Here is an 18585-nt window from a genome sequence, read left to right as displayed (position 1 = left end):
GTGGCCTCCCGCTGCCCCAGGGCCCGCGCGCCCCTCCCGCCCCGCCCCCGGGGGCTGCCCGGTCCGCGCGTCTCTGCCGGTGGGGGGGGAGAGGGCGGGCGCGCGCAGTGGATTCTTTGGTTTGCGGACGCAGCGGGCGATTAAGTCAGGCGGGCGGGCGGCTGCGCGGTGCCGGCCGGGCCGTGGAGCGGTGCCGTGTCCGGGCCCCGCAGCGATGGAGCCGGTGTCGGCGGCGGTGTCGGCCGTGCTGCCGGCGGGCGGCAGCGGGGAGCGGCTGGGCGGCGCCACCCCCAAGCAATTCTGCGGCCTGCAGGGGCGGCCGCTCGTCAGCTACGCGGTGCGGGCGATGGAGAGGTAACGAGGCCGCGCCGCCACGCTCCCCCCGGCCCCGCTCCCCCCGGCCCCGCCGCGGCCTTTTTGTGGTGACAGGGGAGCGAGGGATTCCAGCGAGGCGGTGTCTGAGCAGCCAGGGATCTTATAGGGCTGTTCTAAGTCTCAAAAAGGCTGTTCTGGGCGTGTGAGGGACCCTTAATGCAGTGTTGTCAAGTGTTAACGTAAGCCGTGTACCCGGTGTCACCTCAGGTAGGAGCGGGGTGTCAGCTGCACCGGCATGGTTGCAGTGACTTTCAGGAAAAAAACATCAAACTTTAGGGTTTCAGGGAGGATAAATGGGGAGGAGAGCAAGGTGGTGAAAAGAAACGGCGTTGCCAACGTCTCCCAAAGTTCTTAACTCGTGGAAACTTGCAGAACATCAAAAAGTGGGCCTCTTTTTTTTATTTTTTTTTCCATTCCCACCCAGAGAGGCTTCCCTCAGGTCACTTGTGACTTTGTGAAAGAAATAGTGCTTATTTTCTTCATTTAATTTTTCAACAGCAGCCAGTCACAAAGCTGAGCGCATCAGAAAGCAAAGCTTCCAATCCAGAGCTTGTCAAAGCAGTAGCTTCTGCCAAAATGTCATGGAAATCTACAGAGAAGGAGAATAATATCCTCGCTCAGCGTATTGGAGACCTGGAAAAGAGAACAGTGAGGTTTGGGAAGGAAATGATATTCATAGGAAAATAAAACATTCATTAAAAACCTCATTTTTTTGCTGCCACTAAGCTCTGGGAAAATAGCAGTTCTTTGAGCAACGCTATTATATTTATGTCCTAAAGCTGCAAAAAATTAAAAGATTGAATTCAAACTGTACAGGCCAACCAGACGTGTGATCCAAACTTCATTGCGAGAGTAACAACCTAGTGCTTTCTCCTGGCTTGAGAAGTGTCATAACCAGTCCAGTTAATGACTGGAGCGTGATAACCAGTGCCAGTCCTCTCACAGGCAGAGCTTTCCACCATCTCTGTCCTGATTTAGTGTTGACTGGGATGTATGTGTATGGGGAGCTGTGAACAGATGTAATCTAACGCCTGGAGTGACTCATTTTCAACTTAAATCCTCAGACTCTGAAACTGCAAAGGAGGTACCTTTTCCTTACTCTGGGAACATGAGCACAGGAGCTGCACTTTGTCACCCATCTATTACCCAGAAGTGACATTTTCCGCGCTTAGCTTGATACCTACTATCTTACGTCTGTTGTCTACCGGCTGTAATTTAATAAATCATTGACTTGTTAACCTGTAACAACTCCTATTGAGCTTCTGGTTATCTCAGCTATTGCAGCTATTTTTATTGTTTTGTTTTTTTTAATCTGAAAAAACATAGCAATGTACGGACAAATACATGAGCAAATCAAGAATTTGTAGCTGATTTTCATGTGTCTTTTAAAAACAGGAAAATATTTTTACACTGTTCTGCTGAAAGGAGAAAGAACCTTAAATATTGGTGTAGAAAAAAGTGGTAGACAAGACAAGAGCAGACATGAATGAATAAGCATTGCATCCTGTTGCATAGGATGACAGAATGTAAAAGGTTGGCCTGCCAATAATAATCAAAGACAATGCCCTTAGGAAGAGAAGGTGAGAAAAAATAGTGTAAGGAAGAAGGATTGTTTTTTACTACCACTGCAATGGCACTGATAGGAAGGTCAGGTCCTACCCTGGGGATAAAAATAAAGTGTATTAGTGAACTTAGATATTTGGTTTTGTTTCTGCTGTTGTTGAACTATGTGAGGCTTTCGTGTCAATTCCAGCAGATCTACAATGGCATTCCTCTTTTTTGCTTTTGCGTAGACTAGTGGGATTCTTCCTTCATTTTAATTCTCTTGTGTATGTTTATTTAAAGTAGAACATTTCTGGTTCCTTTCCTGAGGCAGGCAGGAATCAGCTGTATGTGTGCAGCATTGAATAATTTTGCTAACACTATAGAGAGGAGAAATGGCTAAGGTAAAGGTTGATTTAAAATTGTGGGACGATAGTAATTAAGCTGCTCTTATTCTTGTGGTGCTCATATTTCACCAGTCACTGAAAGTACAGTGAGATGTTATGAAAGAGGAAAGCAGAGTTAACGTGTTTACTGGAAGAGTAGAATTTTTCCATGAGGGTTTCAGACAGCTTTGTTTATTGTAATGTAGTCTCATAAAACAGGTGGCCTGGTGTCAAAAAAAACATTACCTGGGGGAACCTTCCAAATAATCGCCTCTTCAGAACTGTCTTCTATAGTTTATTTGCCAAGTATTTTTTCCTCTTTGGCTGATACATGCTCTCCAGGTCACACAATTTTTTCTCCAGGTCACACATTTTTGTAAGTGTATCTATCATGATAACTCTGTTTGTCCAACTTACTCTTTTAAATTGCTTATGAGCTAAAGATATGATAGCAAATAATCCAGTTGTCTTAACTTTATGAAGGTATCTTCATTATTTTTTGTGACTAATAAGGAATGCCAGTTTAGTCTTTCAGGAAGAATGGATATCATCTGTACATCGGATGCTCAGGACTTCCTTCATGTACCTGTGAAACTTCTCAGTTTTAAAAGCTCCTGCTTCCATATTTGTACTGTAAAAACACGTACATATTCACATGTTTTTCATATATCAGCAAAGTTATAATGTTATAGGGTTATAAAGTTATGAACTGTTATAGGGCAGAAAAAAAGGGAGGGAGCAGAAGAAGTAATGTTTGCATTCTGTATCTGCATTTTTTTTGAAAGTTCTTTTTCTCATTTGGTGCTTGAATAGTAAAATCAGGAAAAATAATGTAATGATTCTTCTTGTGCTTCTGAAGAGTTTCTGTGATGGTGAAAGACTATATCTCACGCTAACTGCTAAACCCATCTCAGCAGTGACTGCCAGGTTCTGGCCTGCTTTGCTAACACAACTGCCGATGTCAGTGGGTTATGTATAAGTGGGTTGCTACTATCTGGGTAACAGCAGCAGGAATTAGTTTTGAGGATTTAAGGCCCAGTTTTGATTTACATGTGAGTAAACTAATAGGGGGTTAAACCTGAAAGTCACATTTGTACCTGAGCCTCCTGTTTGCAGAGTTAACTCATCGGTTATTTCTATTGCAGATTGTATTGTGAAGCTATGTAATGGCTGTTGCTGAGTTAATGAGCTCCTTTACTTTGAGTTCTAGGTCAGCTAATATAAATGCATGTTCTTTTCTTTGAAGTTTAATGCAACAATACTGTTTTCCACTAGGCAGCTGGTCTGGCTGGTCTTTTAGATGTCAGTAAGTGGTGACCAGAAGGACAGTCTCAGGAAACAAACATAAATCCTTTTTTGCTCCACTGTTGTTTTTATTTTTTCTTGTAATGTCGATGGAGGCACTAGAGTTCTGTATTTATTACTTGTTAAAGCACATCAGGGTACCTTACTCTGTTCTCATCCATGCCTTGTGCTGATTCTTTTCAAAGCTTGCATTATTAAGCTGCAGATTTTTTCTTGCTCTTATATTACAGTTATAAAACAGAAAAGGTATTTACTAACTTCTTAAACTTTTTTTTTTTTTTTCCAGCAGGTCCTGAGCTTGTTATCTTAGTATGAAATCTTTCTAAGGAAAATGACTTGACAAATTGAGGGGAAGAAAATTTTTTGCTGTCTGATTGACCGTGTAATGTTGTCTTTCTACTTCATTAAACATTTGCAACATTTCCATAAGCATATTATTAAAAATATAAACTCCTGTGGTGATACACAGTTCTCATTCATGTGAAATTTGTAGGATATTTTACTGAATTAGTATGTTGCATGGATTTTGTAAATTGATTTTGATGGGATACTTTATGCTTTAAAGCATAAACTGTTCTTCTGCCTAGTCAATCAAGAGAGTACCTTATAGGAATAGGTTGCATCTCTAAATCCCAGCTCTAAATATAGAACATCAGTCCGGAATGAATTTAAGGCCATACTTAGGTTTATAAATGTGTTTATCCAGACACAGGGTGGAGCTGTGACCGCATCCTGTCACTTCTCAGTGTATTGTACCACTGGAGGCCTTGAGCCATTCCAGCCCCTCTGTGCACAGATTTATCGTAGGCTGGCCAATACTTCCCTGGTTCTCAGAAGATGCTGTGTGTACGACGCTGTTGCATCATGATCTGTTTTATTTGGCTCCGGAATGGGAAATATCAGTGCTCTTCTTACACAGTCACTAGTGAATGTGTAGACTGCCTGCTCTGAGAACTGTGCAGCTCTACAGCCCTTCTGCAAAGAGCAGTGCAGAGCTCTTGGTTTTGGTTAGCGTTACATAGCTCTTCTTGAGTTTTGCTTTATTTTAATGCCTGATTCTCAATATTCAAAAGAAGAACTGAGATGAATCCAATTAGTTTGCCCTAGTTCCGAGTTGAAGTCATGCAGAAGTGTTAAGTTTTGTGGCTAAGTGTAGGATTGTGCCAGGACTCATTTAAGAGATTTGCAAACCTTTTGATGAACCTGTGATGAGTGACAAGTTGAAATGAAACTTGAAACCATATGACTTCATATTGTACATTTGCACAACTTCAGTACTTAAGAAATGCTGAGAATATATTGGTTTGGCTGTATTTTCTGCCTTTGTTAATAATAAAATGAACATAAGTGTGTTTTTTTTTTATTTTTTTTTAATGCTAATAGCACTTCCATTTATTTTATTTTTGGTAGTTATTTAAAATTCATTAAAATATTTTTCCATGGCGTTCTATTAGTCACTAAACAAACAAAACGTAAAGAAGGTAGAAGATGCTCTGTAGTTTCACATTGTTCTAGGGAAATGGTTTGCATTACAGATGACTTTGCTTTTTGGGTAAGGATAGTTCCTAGGCAATTTCTTCCTGTGTGTTATTGAAGAGGACAATAGCTTGAGCATTTCACAGAATCACAGAATTGTAGAGGTTGGAAGGGACCTCGAGAGATCATCAGGTCCAACCCCCCTGCTAAAGCAGGTTCCCTAGAGCAAATTGCACAGGTAGGCATCCAGAGTCTTTTTCAGGTATTGCATTTATGCTTAAATTTGTATTTGGAATACGAAACTTTTTATGCATTCAGAGTGTTTTATATAAATGCAGCAGGTCTTGATATTTTTCCAAGTGTGATTTCAAAGGGACTTTGTAAATGTTACAAACACTTAATTGGAAGATCAAGCAATAGGGTGATTTTGTCTAGATCATAAGTATTTTTATTCTAAGAAATATACAACTGTAAACACATTCTTGTCAGGAAAAAAAAATACAAAATAGATACAGCAAAATAACCTAAATATCAAAGGCAGTAGACTTTCATAGCCTCTGCCACAAAATACTGAAATTGACAACTGAATGTAAAGAATCGTGCAGAAAAGAATCATTTGATTCTTGCATTCTTTTGGCTCATCAGCTACTGCAATTTAGAGAAGCAAATTACGGGCCCTTGCAAGATGAGGGCTTCTAAAGTGCTCAGTGACTCAGGAACCAATTTGTTGCTCCTCTTTGATAAGAGTTGGCCATCTGACTCTGCCAGATGATGACCAAGAGTCAGACTAACTGCTTAAGTATGAACTGCTCCTGGAACCGTAAGTTTTTCACTGTTGTTTTTTAACTGCAAGTATTTAGTACTTTGGTCCATCTTGTGTCTGCAAAATTAGTTTCAATAGCTTTGCTAGCTTTAGTTGTAAGAATATGCCATAGCTGTTTCTCTTCCTTCATAGCTATATGTGTAGGCTCCACATGAGTATAGTAAGTAGTAAACTGGTTTTGAAATCATTCTTAACCTGATGAGTTTCTTGTCAGTCATGTTAAAACAACAAACAAACATCCTTTTGTCTGTGGAGACACAGAAAAGGAATAATTATAAATCCATTTTTGATGCTCCATACATAGTATTTAGGATATGTAACAGCTGCATTTGAATGGTGATACTTGCATTATTTTGATGTACAGTTGATGCATGTGACTATAGTATGTTTTCTTAGGTACTTTGATGCAAGTATAGTTTCAACCTCACTTCAGTTATGGCTGTTTTTAATCTTGTGGGTTCTCCTCCCCTCACCCCTTTTTAGAGCTAGGCTGATACTGTCATTAAAGGCTTGAAGTTCTTTAAAACATGCTTTTCATATTATGGTAGTAGTATCTAACATAACTGTGTTTTCACATTTTGCTAGCTTCCTAGAGCAGAAACCTGCACAAAATGTATGTTTTTTCCAAACTACCAGTATGTTTTCTGCTGATACTCAAGTGTCATAGTTTTGACACTGCATCTGTCAGTTCCTGGTCATACCTGACTTGATAGCAATCTTTATTTCAGGTTATTCCTTGATCCTCTTGTGGCCTTCCTCTTATTTAATTGTACCTTGCGTGCTCCACAGTAGAACTCAGAATATTCCACGTGCCAGGATTTACCAATTGATTGGAGACTCCGTTTTAGAGGAAACTAAAATAATAGACTGTAGGTGATTGATTTAGAAGTTACACTTGAAGATGTGAATGAGGTTTGAGTAAGAACTGTTTCAAAGGGTTATCCGAAGCTTTTATTTCTGCAAACTGCTTGTTAGGAGCAAGTCCCTTACCAGAATTCCAGTTACTATGGTTGACATCCATGTATCAGTAGAGATCCTGTCATGTAGCTCTCTCTTTAGGGGTAGTGGGCTAATATACAGAAAATACATAAGAATATTGAGAGATGCTTTATTTAGCCAGCTTCAGTTTTTGAAATAAATTTCTTTGTATTGTGGATATGTTTGTAGCTTTATTTAGTCATTCATGTTTACTCTCTGTTTTTGTACTGTTTCTTCTAGGGTAAGCTGGATATCTGACATTATTGTGGTGGTCTCCCCTGAAAATATTGAAACAATGAAGTCTATTGTTGAAAAATACGGCCACAAAAGAGTTACGGTAGTGAAAGGTGGAATAACGCGTCACCGATCAATTTTCAATGGACTGAAAGTGTTTGCAGAGAATCAATCTTCCAACCGTCTGCTGCAGAAACCAGAAGTAGTGATTATCCACGATGCTGTGAGGCCATTTGTTGAAGAAGATATTCTTTTAAAAGTGGTTATGGCTGCTAAAGAGCATGGGGTATGTACTAGCTATGTCTGTGCTATTCTGCAAGGCTCTTATGTACTGTACAGCATAAAATCATGATAACGAGGATTTTTCTAGGAATTGCATTAATGTATTATGTTGTTTTGTTTTTTTTTTTTAATAACAGATTCAGAATCCTTGTTATGCAGAAAAGTGAGAGGGGAGATGTCTTTTAAATGCCACAGGCATTACTTGTTACAGAAAAATAATGATTGCCGTAGAGACTGTCAGTAAGATACTGAATTAATCAGCAATTTGTTAGTTGAAAGGTGGATTACATAATTCTAGTCTACCTTCTTTTCCATGCAGAATTCTCACCTAATGCTAGAGTAGTTCAGTGAACAATTACTAATAATATCCAAAGAAGATAATATTTTATTAGTTGACTCACAAACATTGTGTTTTCATTTATATGCAAATCCTGAATAAATATGTGGCAAGACAACTCCGTTAACCACTAAACACGGTTTAGTGGGTGACATTAGTAGTAGGGGGATGGCTGGACCAGATGATTTTGGAGGTCTTTACAGCCTTAATGATTCTATGATTAATGCTAGATTTTTCTAAAATCTGTAGGTGGTGCAGACTGCTAGTAAACATGGGAAGTCAGAAGCCTCCAACTGTAGATTGGAGATCCTCCTGGTCTTCATTGCATTTGAGGGCTGTGTACTTTCTTAGGAATATTCACAGGAACCAAAAAGATGTCCAGGAAAGTAAGTGCTATGTGAAGAGGAGTTGGTACAAGTAGTTACGCAAGTAGAATGGTGAAGTTGTTAAAGGCATTACCAAGCTAAAGGCACTACCAAACAAGAGGAGGTGGTGGAGGACTGGAAGATTAGAATAGATAGATAAAAGAACTAATGACTTACCAAATTGTACAAACAATCCTGTGGGTATTTTTACCTTGTACTTCAGTTCACCGTTAATAACATAGCTGAATGCTTTCCTACTTCAAGGAGATGATTTGAGGTAAAAATTATTAATGACAGCAGATTGTTTGGATATTAGAAAGGTAGGAAAATCCACCATTGCTTGCCTCTTTGAGGAAATGAGGTAAAAGATAAACTAGTTGACAGATGATTTGCAACATTGACAGTGAAGTTTTTTGAAAGCTCATAGTGTAGAAGGGGAATGTACCACTTGTTAAAATATTTATTATGAAAATTAAATTATGTAAGCTCTCTCAGAACTTTGTTAGAAATCTGAATATATTGAGCTTGTTACCAGTTGGTCTGTACTCTGGTAAGTTGGCTTCATTAGAAATGACAATAAAATTGAAACTCCACTTCATAGTTTTCAGTGGCATAGAACATAAGTTTCCAGTCATTAAAACTTTAAGTCTGTTAGAATCTTAATGAGGTTTTTGACCTTTCTCATTTAGCACAAAGTATCTTTCCAGAATTAATTCTGTCAAAGACTTTTAAATGGATCCCCCTTGTAAATCTGTTTTAAATGAGATTATTTGAGAGTAGTAGAAGAATGGGGTTAATTTTACTCATGTTGAGTTGAAATGAGTAACTATTTTCTGAACGTGTATGTGTTTATGTGTCTTTATGTATGTGTGGTATATCGTATCTCTTTCAGCTTTGTGTTTTTTGTTTTCAGTGGGAGCCATGAAAATGTACTTGTTCACTTTCTCTTGAACCTGCTGTGATTTTAATGTAATACTTTTTCCCTATTTTTCTTTTTAATTGGGTATAAAATGTTTTCAGTAAAAAAGTAGAGAACTGAGGCAATCTCCACTTGACCTTCTCAAGGCAATGTACTTTAGTTCATCTGAACTTCTGACTAGTAAATATTTTTTCACCTAGATTGCCAAAATATCATTTGATCTTTTAGAGATGATCTTACACATCTGTTATAGTCTTTTCCACTGTATATTGTCTGTTTGAAATGTGTGTGGTATTTATTGGCCCTACCATGGCTTCCTGTGTTGGTTTAGGGCCACTGAATTCAGTGAAGCTAGGGCATCAGAGAACTGGACTACAAAATCTGTTAGCTGCTGATGCTACCCAACAGAGTAATTGAATTGAGGACAGGAGGAGAACTTCATCATATGTAACAAACTGGCAGATCATCCCGCCATAGAGTGCTGTGGTTATCTTCACTTGACAACTACAGAATTTTGAAGAACTAAATGACCAGAAGACTCTTACTCAGAACTGCCACGCAGGGTTTTGAATATCAGAAAGATTTTGATGAAGAGAAGCAATCATCTTTAGTTCTTCCTATAGTCAAATTCTTTGCATGTCTAGAAGAGGGTCAGTTCTTCAATCTTTCAGTACAAAAAGTAATTACTTCCTTTTGCATTATGTAGAAAGGTACAAAACCTGGCAGAAACATCATATTAAATCACTAATGTAATAGGGATAATGCTGTATTGTTGTTCATCTGCATACCATATAGATAACATAATTATGAGAAGCTTTAATGTTCTTTAAAATGGCAATTGATCAAATAAATTATTGCACTTCTAGCTGCCAATTGTCAGACAAATAAATTGCTTTATTGCACTTACTAATCAGTTTGTTATTTGCCTGTAGGAATTAAAATGTGCAACCTATCCAGAACTAATAAATTATGCCTTAAATCCCTTAAACAATCCCTTGATTATGTGAAAATATTACTTTGTAACCAATTAAATTCCATTTATGTTTTTGGGGTAATTTTGTAATTAAAACTACATGTTTCTAGAAACAAATTCTTTATTGCTAGTAAAAGTTGGGAAAAGTGGAAGCTGCAGAAGGCATCAGTCCAAAGCCTCCAGCAATATCTTATTGCCAACATTGCATTTTAAACAACATAACTAAAAAAAGTGCTTACAAGGAAAAAAAAATCAGGAAGGCAGGGGGGAACTTGTCAGTTCTGCTATTGAGAGTTTTTTTAAAAAAAAAAGAAGAAAGGCACATTACAGTCAAAGACTGTATTTAAGAAACTAGATTTGAAGGTATAGTTTGATTCTTTGAGTAAAGAGAATGAATCAAAACTGCATTCTTAAAAGTTGGATTCTGGAAACTGTTGAACATCATTACTTTATTCTCGGATTTAGCAGGGACCTGAACAAAGCATAATGCCCATACAAGTGTACAGTGTTGATCAGTCTCCTTGGCTGTCATTCACATACACAATCAGGTAAAATAACATCACCAGACAGAAAACACCACACATTGTGTTCAATCTCTTCTCGTCTCTGAGTTTGCTCACAATCAGTTCTGTACTTGTCACTTGTGATGTATTGGGAAGCTGGAGCAGAAAATGTGCATGCATACGCATGCTGTTCTTTTACCCACTTAGCAAAATAAAATGCATTACGTATGATTATTGAATTGGGTTAGCAAAATATGGTGAAAGGCAAACCAAAAAATGCTGTTTTTTTCCACTGAAGATGGAGGAGGACGTGGATGGAAAAGTAGTGAGGCAGATCTGGTCTGGTATACGTATGTGGGGAAGGCAATGTTGGAGCAGTTCTGCTCTCTGTTTTTTTTATCGTTCTTTTAAAAGCAATGATTTTTTTTTATTATATTCTCAGTTTTTACCGTATATGGAATATTTTACACATGATCTTTGTCCTGTCTTCTTGTAATCAAAGACTACTTTTAGCCAGCTGTAAAGGCTACATCAATAACAGACTCTATTTGAATCATACACTGGGTCATCTGAAGTCATCGTGTGCCTGTGTTCTCAGGGTTTCTGCCTTCATTGTATGCTTTGTACTTTTGGGGGCTCATGTTGTCCTGACAGACATTTGTGCAAAAGCAGGATCAAGATCTGATGACTTCATACTACCATCTTGAGGTGGTGGAGTGAGTTCTGTAGTTTAGGAATCACTGACTTATGTAAATGCAAAAATATGTATTAATGAGTTTTAGGTGTGTTATATAGCTATTTTAGAAGAAAATATTTGAAGAGCTAGTTTATTTTAAAGACCAAGGTATGTTCAGTAGCCCTGAAACTTTTCTGAATGTATGAAGAAATCAAGGCTTAGTCTACTGACACTTGTAAAGTTGTTAGGCTTGACAGATTCAGTTGCTTTCATCTGTCTTTGTTTCTCTCAGTTCAGTGAGTTTTGGAAATCCCTTAGTGGAGGGAATTGTGATTTTTTTTTAATACATTTGAGACACATGAATTAACACCGTGCAATAAAGGTCTTGTATTCAGTCTTCTGCACTGGTGGCCTTGTATCTTACTCGTCATACAGTTCAACCGTCCCAGATGATCCAAAGTACTGCATAATTTTCAATATATTTTTATACTATAAATTATTGTTCTCAATACACATTTTTCCTTTCCTGTCTGGTTTTGTTAGTGGTTGAGAGCAGTTTAGTAAGTTTATCTCCTCATCCTTGGACATACTCAGAAATCATCTGGACATGGTCCTGGGCAACCTGCTGTAGGGAGTCCTGCTACAACGAGGGAGTTGGACCAGGTGATCTCCAGAGGTCCCTTCCAACATCAACCATTCTGTGTTTCTGCTCAGTATAGGTATACTTTCTGGTGCCAAGAAACTAGCATTGGAATCTGATTCCTCTGCACAGGCAGAAAAAAGGGACAACCACATCGATTAATTGTCAAGACCTTTAAGGTAATACAAGGACATGGGGCAGACGCTGTTTTTAAAGATGTAAATTTCTGCCATGTCAGATGTATAATTAAGTTGTTAGAAGCTGCAGTTTATCATCTGAAAAGGTACTTTATTGAAATATACTTTATTTGTTGGTAATCTGTGCTTTCGAAATAAATTCATAGTATTCTCTATACATAAAGACTTGAAGTTGTTCTCCAAATCAGATGTGGAGCAGCTCTCTTGAATATGTCCAGGTCTGTTTATTCAAGAACTTTCCTGCTGAGAGATTAGTAGATATAATCAATATGATTAAAATCAATGCGTTCTAAGCAGTTGAATAAGTATTTGATTATAAAATAACTGGCTTTTTCCAAATATAAGACTCTTAAGTATGTACTGAATCTGTGTGCAAAGTTCCCTCATACAAATAATCACAAAACATGCCTGAACAGATATCCCTGTCTGTTGAAATCAAAATGGGTAGTCAGGTGTTTGAGAGCATCTCTATAATACTGAATAAAATTCTATTTTTTCCCCCTATTTTTTTTTTTTATATCAGAGCTACTAGTGTGACCACATAATTAGTCATAAATTCTTTGCAGCTTACTTACCAGTTTCAAACTTCAGCATATACAGGATCAGAATAGTCTAGTTTTAAGACAATGTAGTTGAAGAAAAGTAAGTAAAACAAGCTAACAAACAAACAACCCCTTTGGTATAGGTAAAATGTTTTTCAAAGTACTTCCAGCATATGTGAAAAGAATAGAATTAGTCTTGAATACTTGCAACTTTTTCAAAACAGGACACTTGAAACAGCATCTTCAACTTAAAAATAGCATGGCAATTCTCATTTATTGTACAAAAATAATAAAAGATATTGAGATACAACTGCAGAGTATGAAGGAAGCCCGTCAGAGGAGACACACCTAATTATTTTATCAAAAAAACTTTCTTTGAACGTGAACCTCAAGATTAACTAATGACATTTATCGCATTTTTCTGTATCGTGTAGTGAATGAGCTCAACAGCTATTTGGAAACCCATGTGTTCTTTAAGAATTAACGGAAAAGGAGAATGAAATATTTCTTATGGTTTAAAGGGATGAATATTAGGGGTCAGAAGTGTTTCTGGGATTGGGTGGCATATTTTAGGTTAGTGTTTATACATACTTAACCGCACAATGCTGTACTGAGGGAGGAGGGGCAGGTGGGTACGTCTAGCTGGCGGAAATCAATTGGTTCTGAGTTTTCTGCCCTTTTGAATCTTTAATCCTGACACCACACACCAGAGTTTCTGGCTTGTACTGGTTATAGATATGTTCTGACACACAGGAAACCTAGTTCAGTTATTAAAATATAAGACGGGATTTTTCATATGTCATTTTTGTCAATTCATATGTGACGTACATGTCCGTTCTTTCCTGTTTTTGCTGGCTGCAACATTGTCTTAATCGATTAGCAGTTTAATTTCAATTAGTTACTGTGGTTCATCAGTCAAGTCGTTGACAAACTAGTGTCTTTGCATACTTGTGGTGGTACTTTGGTCATGGTGACTACACAGTTTTGAGCCTGTTTTTGTGTAGGAAAATTACATGAGGCCAGTGTAGGTTTCATGCAAATTTTTCATGGAATCACAGAATGGTGGAGGTTTTAAGGGAGCTCTGGAGGTTATTCTGCTCGATCCCCTGCTGAAGCAGTGTCTCCCGGAGCAGGTTGCACAGGCCCATGTAGGCACAGCTTTTGAAGATCTTTAAGGGGGGAGACTCCACAACTACTCTGGGCAACTTGTGCCAGTGCTCAGTCACACTGACAATAAAGAAGTGCTTCCTGATGGATGTTCAGGGGGAACCTCCTGATGTTCATCCTGATGTTTCAGTTTGTGCCCGTTGCCTCTTCTCCTGGTACTGGGCACCACTGAAAAGAGCCTGGCTTCATCTTCTTTATATCCACCATTCAGGTATTTATTTACATTAATAAGATCTCCCTTGAGCCTTCTCTTCTCTAGGCAGGTGCAGCTCTTTCAGCTTTTCCTCATAGGAGAGATGCTCCAGTCCCTCGACCATCACGGTGGCTCTTCCCTGGACTCTTCCCATAATGTCCAGGTCTCTCTGGTGCTGGAGCCCAGAGCTGGACTCAGCCCCCCAGGTGTGGACTTACCCATGCTGAATAGAGGGGAAGGATCACCTCCCTTGACCTGTGGGCAGTACTCCTCCTAATGCAGCCCAGGATCCATTAGCCTTCTTTGCTGTAAGGGCATGCTACTGGTGTATGTCCAACTTGGTGTCCACCAGGACCCTCAGGTCCTTTTCTGCAGAGCTGCTTTTGTGCTGGGTGGCCCTCAGCTCATCACGGTACATGGGCTTGTTTCTCCCCAGGTGCAGGACTTTTCTCCCCCTTATTGAACTGGAGTGTTTCCTCAGCAAGTGTGCAGGTGGCACAAATTTAACTTTGTTAAAAGACAAAACACATAGATCCCAGTATCCTGCATGGAAATGATGCAGTGCTCTGGAGCCACAAGCTTGCAGGTAGCCTTTGTGAACTCACAGCAGTCTCATGAAGTTAATGTCTTCTTCCTTTGCTTCGAACCATGACAGAGTGTTTAAACTTTAACCATTCGGATTATTTCTTATTTTTTTTTCAGCTATTCTTAATGTGGTTTTGCTGCTGTATGGAAAATAGTTTTACAATGGATTCTTTATTTTTAAGCCTGTAGTAATGGATACCTATCAGAAACATACTGATGTTTCCCATTGCTTATGGCATTATTGGTCCCATAGAAAGTTATAGTCTTCTCAGCCAAGTCTTTATTTGTTTTCTCTGTTGAACGGAGAGCTAATGTTTTGTTAGCAAATACTTGAAGTCTTTGTCCTAACGAGCTGTAGTGTTTGGTGGTGGGAAAGCACTGGTAAAGAGAGAAGCAACCCTGTTATTTTCTGGTCTCAATCTCAGTGACTTAGTTGAGTCATTGCATTCATTAGGAGGGATGCAACTCAATCGACTGAAATACATAAATCTCAGAAACATAAATTATAATCTCCCTTTCTTTGCAGCCAGAATAACTGTGGCTAATATTTAATCCTTTTTAAAAGGTGGTTTAATCCCCCATTTTTTAGCTTCTGGAAGGCTACAGTAATTTTAACCTGACTTCCTTTTAGGTAGGATTAATTTAGCCTGGAAATAAATTTCAAGTGTGGCTTCCTCTGCATGGATGGTTGCTGAGATCACTGTCATGTAACATCTACAAGATGCACCCCCTTTATATTTAGAAACACTGTGTATGACAATGGCGTTGATCTGAGACGAATGAAAAGCCCTGAGAGGAGAATGGGCCACAGGTATGTATAGAGCTGGAGGGGTGAAGCTCAGCTGGTCAGATATGTGTGAGGAGCTGAATGAAGGCCTCCTCTGTGCCCCACTCCCCTCCTTTAGTGGTGCTGTGCACCCAAGGAGGAGGGATGCAGGGGCTGTATTTTTGGTTAGTGAGCTGGCATATGAGAAGGGAGCCAGGATGTTTTGTGGTTGCAGAAAAAAATCAAGACTGGAGCATATGACAATTAATTGTAGTTAATTGTAGATTAGTTGATATTTCTCTTTCTTAGTAGCTTTTATAATTTTTCTGTTCAATTGACTGTAATATATTACAAAAATCTGCTAGTGGTGAGTTGCAGTTACAGCTTCGAATCCCTTTATGGTTCACTTCAAAATGCAAAGTGCATTTCTGTAAAACTGAACAGAGCAGAAGTTGGAACGTACGCTACCTGTTTTCTTCACGAAAAGCAGCGTAGTCTGACTGAGGTATAAAGATAAGATGAAATGGGGGAGGAGAAAGTGAAAAAGTAATAAATGTTTCTGTATTCTTGCTTATTGCTTTTGATGAAACAGTTGCAGGAGGAATTGATTATGTAGAACCTTTCTCCTTGTTGAGGAGACTGGGGTGTCCTCGGTGCAGGGGAAAATAATCTGAAATCTAGGGATCTGTATAGTGGAATCTTTAACTCCGGGTTTGCCATTCAAGTGCAAGATGAAAATTATGATAACTTAAAAGGCATAAGCTTCTTAATCTACCAATGTAGTTTTCAGTAAAAATATCCAATGGTGCCCATGCCAACTTGTTTGCTTCAACATTTAAGAAGTTGGTAGAAGATTAAAAACTGGAAGAAAAAAAAAAAAAAACAAACAACTAACAAATTTTAATTGTCCAACAATGGATAACGAGTAAATAGCAAAGGATTACATCTATTTTCATCAGAATCTATGAGTTTAGGTTAAGTGGAAATAATAATTTCATACTTTTGTTTAGGTCTTTTTAAATGCAAGATGATTTCATAAAGGTATCTAGTTTATTTTACATCATTTTTCTTTTATAACTTGTAAATATTGGTTCATTTTTACTGAAACAGCTTGAGACAACTCTATCTTTCAATTTTAAAGTTGTATATATTTTATATATGTATTATGTATATTTATGTATAAATTGCTTTCACCAATATTGAAAATGGAGAATGTGAGTATATCTTGTGGCAGGATTATTTAAATACGTAGTTGTCATATCCTTCTGATTAGCAAAAGGAAATGCCAGTTTTAGTGTAAAACTAGCAAACTCCTTATAAAATGTCAGTCTTAAAACAGATAGTTAAATAATGCTGCTATTGTTTGAGGTGTTTCTGTTGATATATATAGTAATTAAAATTAGTGCTCTAAATCATTTTTACTTTTATCATTCATTCTGCATAAACCAGATTAATGGGTAGGATGTTGTCAGGTATTTATTTTACAATGTTTTTGGGGTGCTGTGAAAGATTTTAATTGGAGCTTCTTTTTTATCAGCATACCAATTTACCAATCTCTTTGCATCTGTCTTGCCTAAATGATCTGTAATTGCCCCCTTTATGTCATAAAAATACACACTTGAAACTGGATCATTCTAGCCACTTGTACATGGCAGAATATGGAAAAGATCCTCAGCCTTATTTCTCTTGCTGAGTATTATGTATATACACATCTCCATCTTTTTCCCTTTTTCACCAAATACCGCACTAAAAAGAAATCTGAATTTTTATCCAAGTGCACAACACCTGCCCTGTAGGTTAAGTGAAGCTTCTCAAAGTCAAGTTGACCTGCCTAATGTGTTGTAATAGTTTGCTGGGATCATTCTGTGCTTATCCTCCTCTTGCCAAGAAGGTAAGTGGATTGCATTACAGATAAAACCAAAACTGCCTTAAAGAGCATTGGAGCATGTGGGAGTGAATTCAGGAGGTATCACGTTCATACATGGAAGTATTAGCGCCGCTATTTGAACCAAAATGGTGTGATGAATAAGAATCTATTTTACAAGGCCCTTGATAACAGAGAAGGTCTAAGATGAAACTTGTAAAAGAGGCAACTTGAAATTTTGAATTTAATGTGTTGTAGAAAAAAGAAGTGTGGGTGCAAGACTTCCTGCAAGGAGAGGACCAGGCAGGTCTGAGGGAAGCAGTCGAGTGAATTCAGAAGGCAAAAGCACTTGATAAACAGGCCAAGAGTTGCTTAGGGAACTGCATGACCACAGAGCATAGTGCCTGTGTTTTCGATTGCTCAGGACTCTGTGTGTAAGGTGGAGAGTTATTAATTAAAAACTGTGGCTTTGCCTTTGGTTGATGGTGCACTAGTCCTATAAGCCCTCCAGATTTTTTCTTCTTCATAGTATGTAAATCCAGCATTTTACAGTGTGCAGTGGATCAGTATCTATTGCATCATGATATTGTTGATTTTATAATGGTGCTGACTTTTTGGAAGTAAAATATATCTTAACTGTAATTGTAACTGCTTTGGCAGTAGCTTCAAGATTTCTACTGTGCTGAACACAAGCATTAACTCCTCTTTATATTGATTTACAATTTGCAAAGTCCTTTTTGGGACACTGTGGACAGTTGCTGCCTGTGATATGCTTATTTTGCTTTCTTTCTCCACCCCATACATATAATTTCAGTTGCATATTCCCATCATTCTGTCTTTTTGAAGGGAATCTTTTTGATTTTCTTTGAGAAATCTTACTTTTTCCACAGAATAATATTTAGAATTTGGTATGTTGTTGATTGGATCAAAGCAATATTTACTGATATTTGTAGAGGTAAATGTTTTAAATACAAAAGAACAGAAATTATGTAAAGTAAATATATATATATATATGCAGTCTTAATTTTTGAGGAAGTTTCAGCTATCAGTAACCTTGAGTTTGCCATAGCTAATCGAGGCTCTGACATGTCTTGATGTACATGTACTATCCCCAGTTACTCAGATAATATGTTCTGATAAAGGTGACCTCATTAGAAGAAATGTTTTCTTTTTCTTAAACAGTGTCATAAATATACATTACATTTGTTTAAGGAATCTTGTCTCTTTGAAGTTGGTTCAATGTACAACATAGTGTCAGCTCATTAACATTGGATCAAAGTGTATATTAAATTTCTGATTAAACATCCCGTCTTTTGCAGCTAGGAATAAACACAATTATAACTTCTTCCTTCCTGGTGTTGGTTTAAGATTAACATGTGTCCAATTTTAGTGAGTTCTGCTGTTGTTCCTAGCCAGCTGGGTAAACAGACTTTAAGGAAATTAGGTGAAGTTTAGCA

General features: G+C 38.0%; 1 protein-coding gene across 9 annotated transcripts in view; it reads left to right on the top strand.

Moving 5' to 3' along the window:
• The first annotated feature begins 214 nt into the window (after positions 1–214).
• The window catches only part of CRPPA (CDP-L-ribitol pyrophosphorylase A), a 124651-nt gene continuing 106280 nt past the window's right edge, over positions 215–18585 (top strand). For 5 of the 9 annotated variants that reach the window (XR_010829147.1, XM_066991781.1, XM_066991783.1 and 2 more), the window contains exons 1-2: positions 215–354; positions 7126–7405. Coding sequence is in view for 8 of the 9 variants with exons in the window: in XM_066991781.1 (XP_066847882.1) it covers positions 215–354; positions 7126–7405 (420 nt within the window). In the remaining variant the exon portion in view is untranslated. The other 4 variants (XM_013183459.3, XM_066991784.1, XM_048068332.2 and 1 more) reach the window with 4 other exon arrangements.

The sequence above is a fragment of the Anser cygnoides genome, chromosome 2 (genome assembly GCF_040182565.1).
Source record: "Anser cygnoides isolate HZ-2024a breed goose chromosome 2, Taihu_goose_T2T_genome, whole genome shotgun sequence".
Classification (NCBI taxonomy): Eukaryota; Metazoa; Chordata; class Aves; order Anseriformes; family Anatidae; genus Anser; species Anser cygnoides.
The sequence above is the reverse complement of the archived record's forward strand: the minus strand, read 5'-3'. Positions and strand labels throughout refer to the sequence as shown.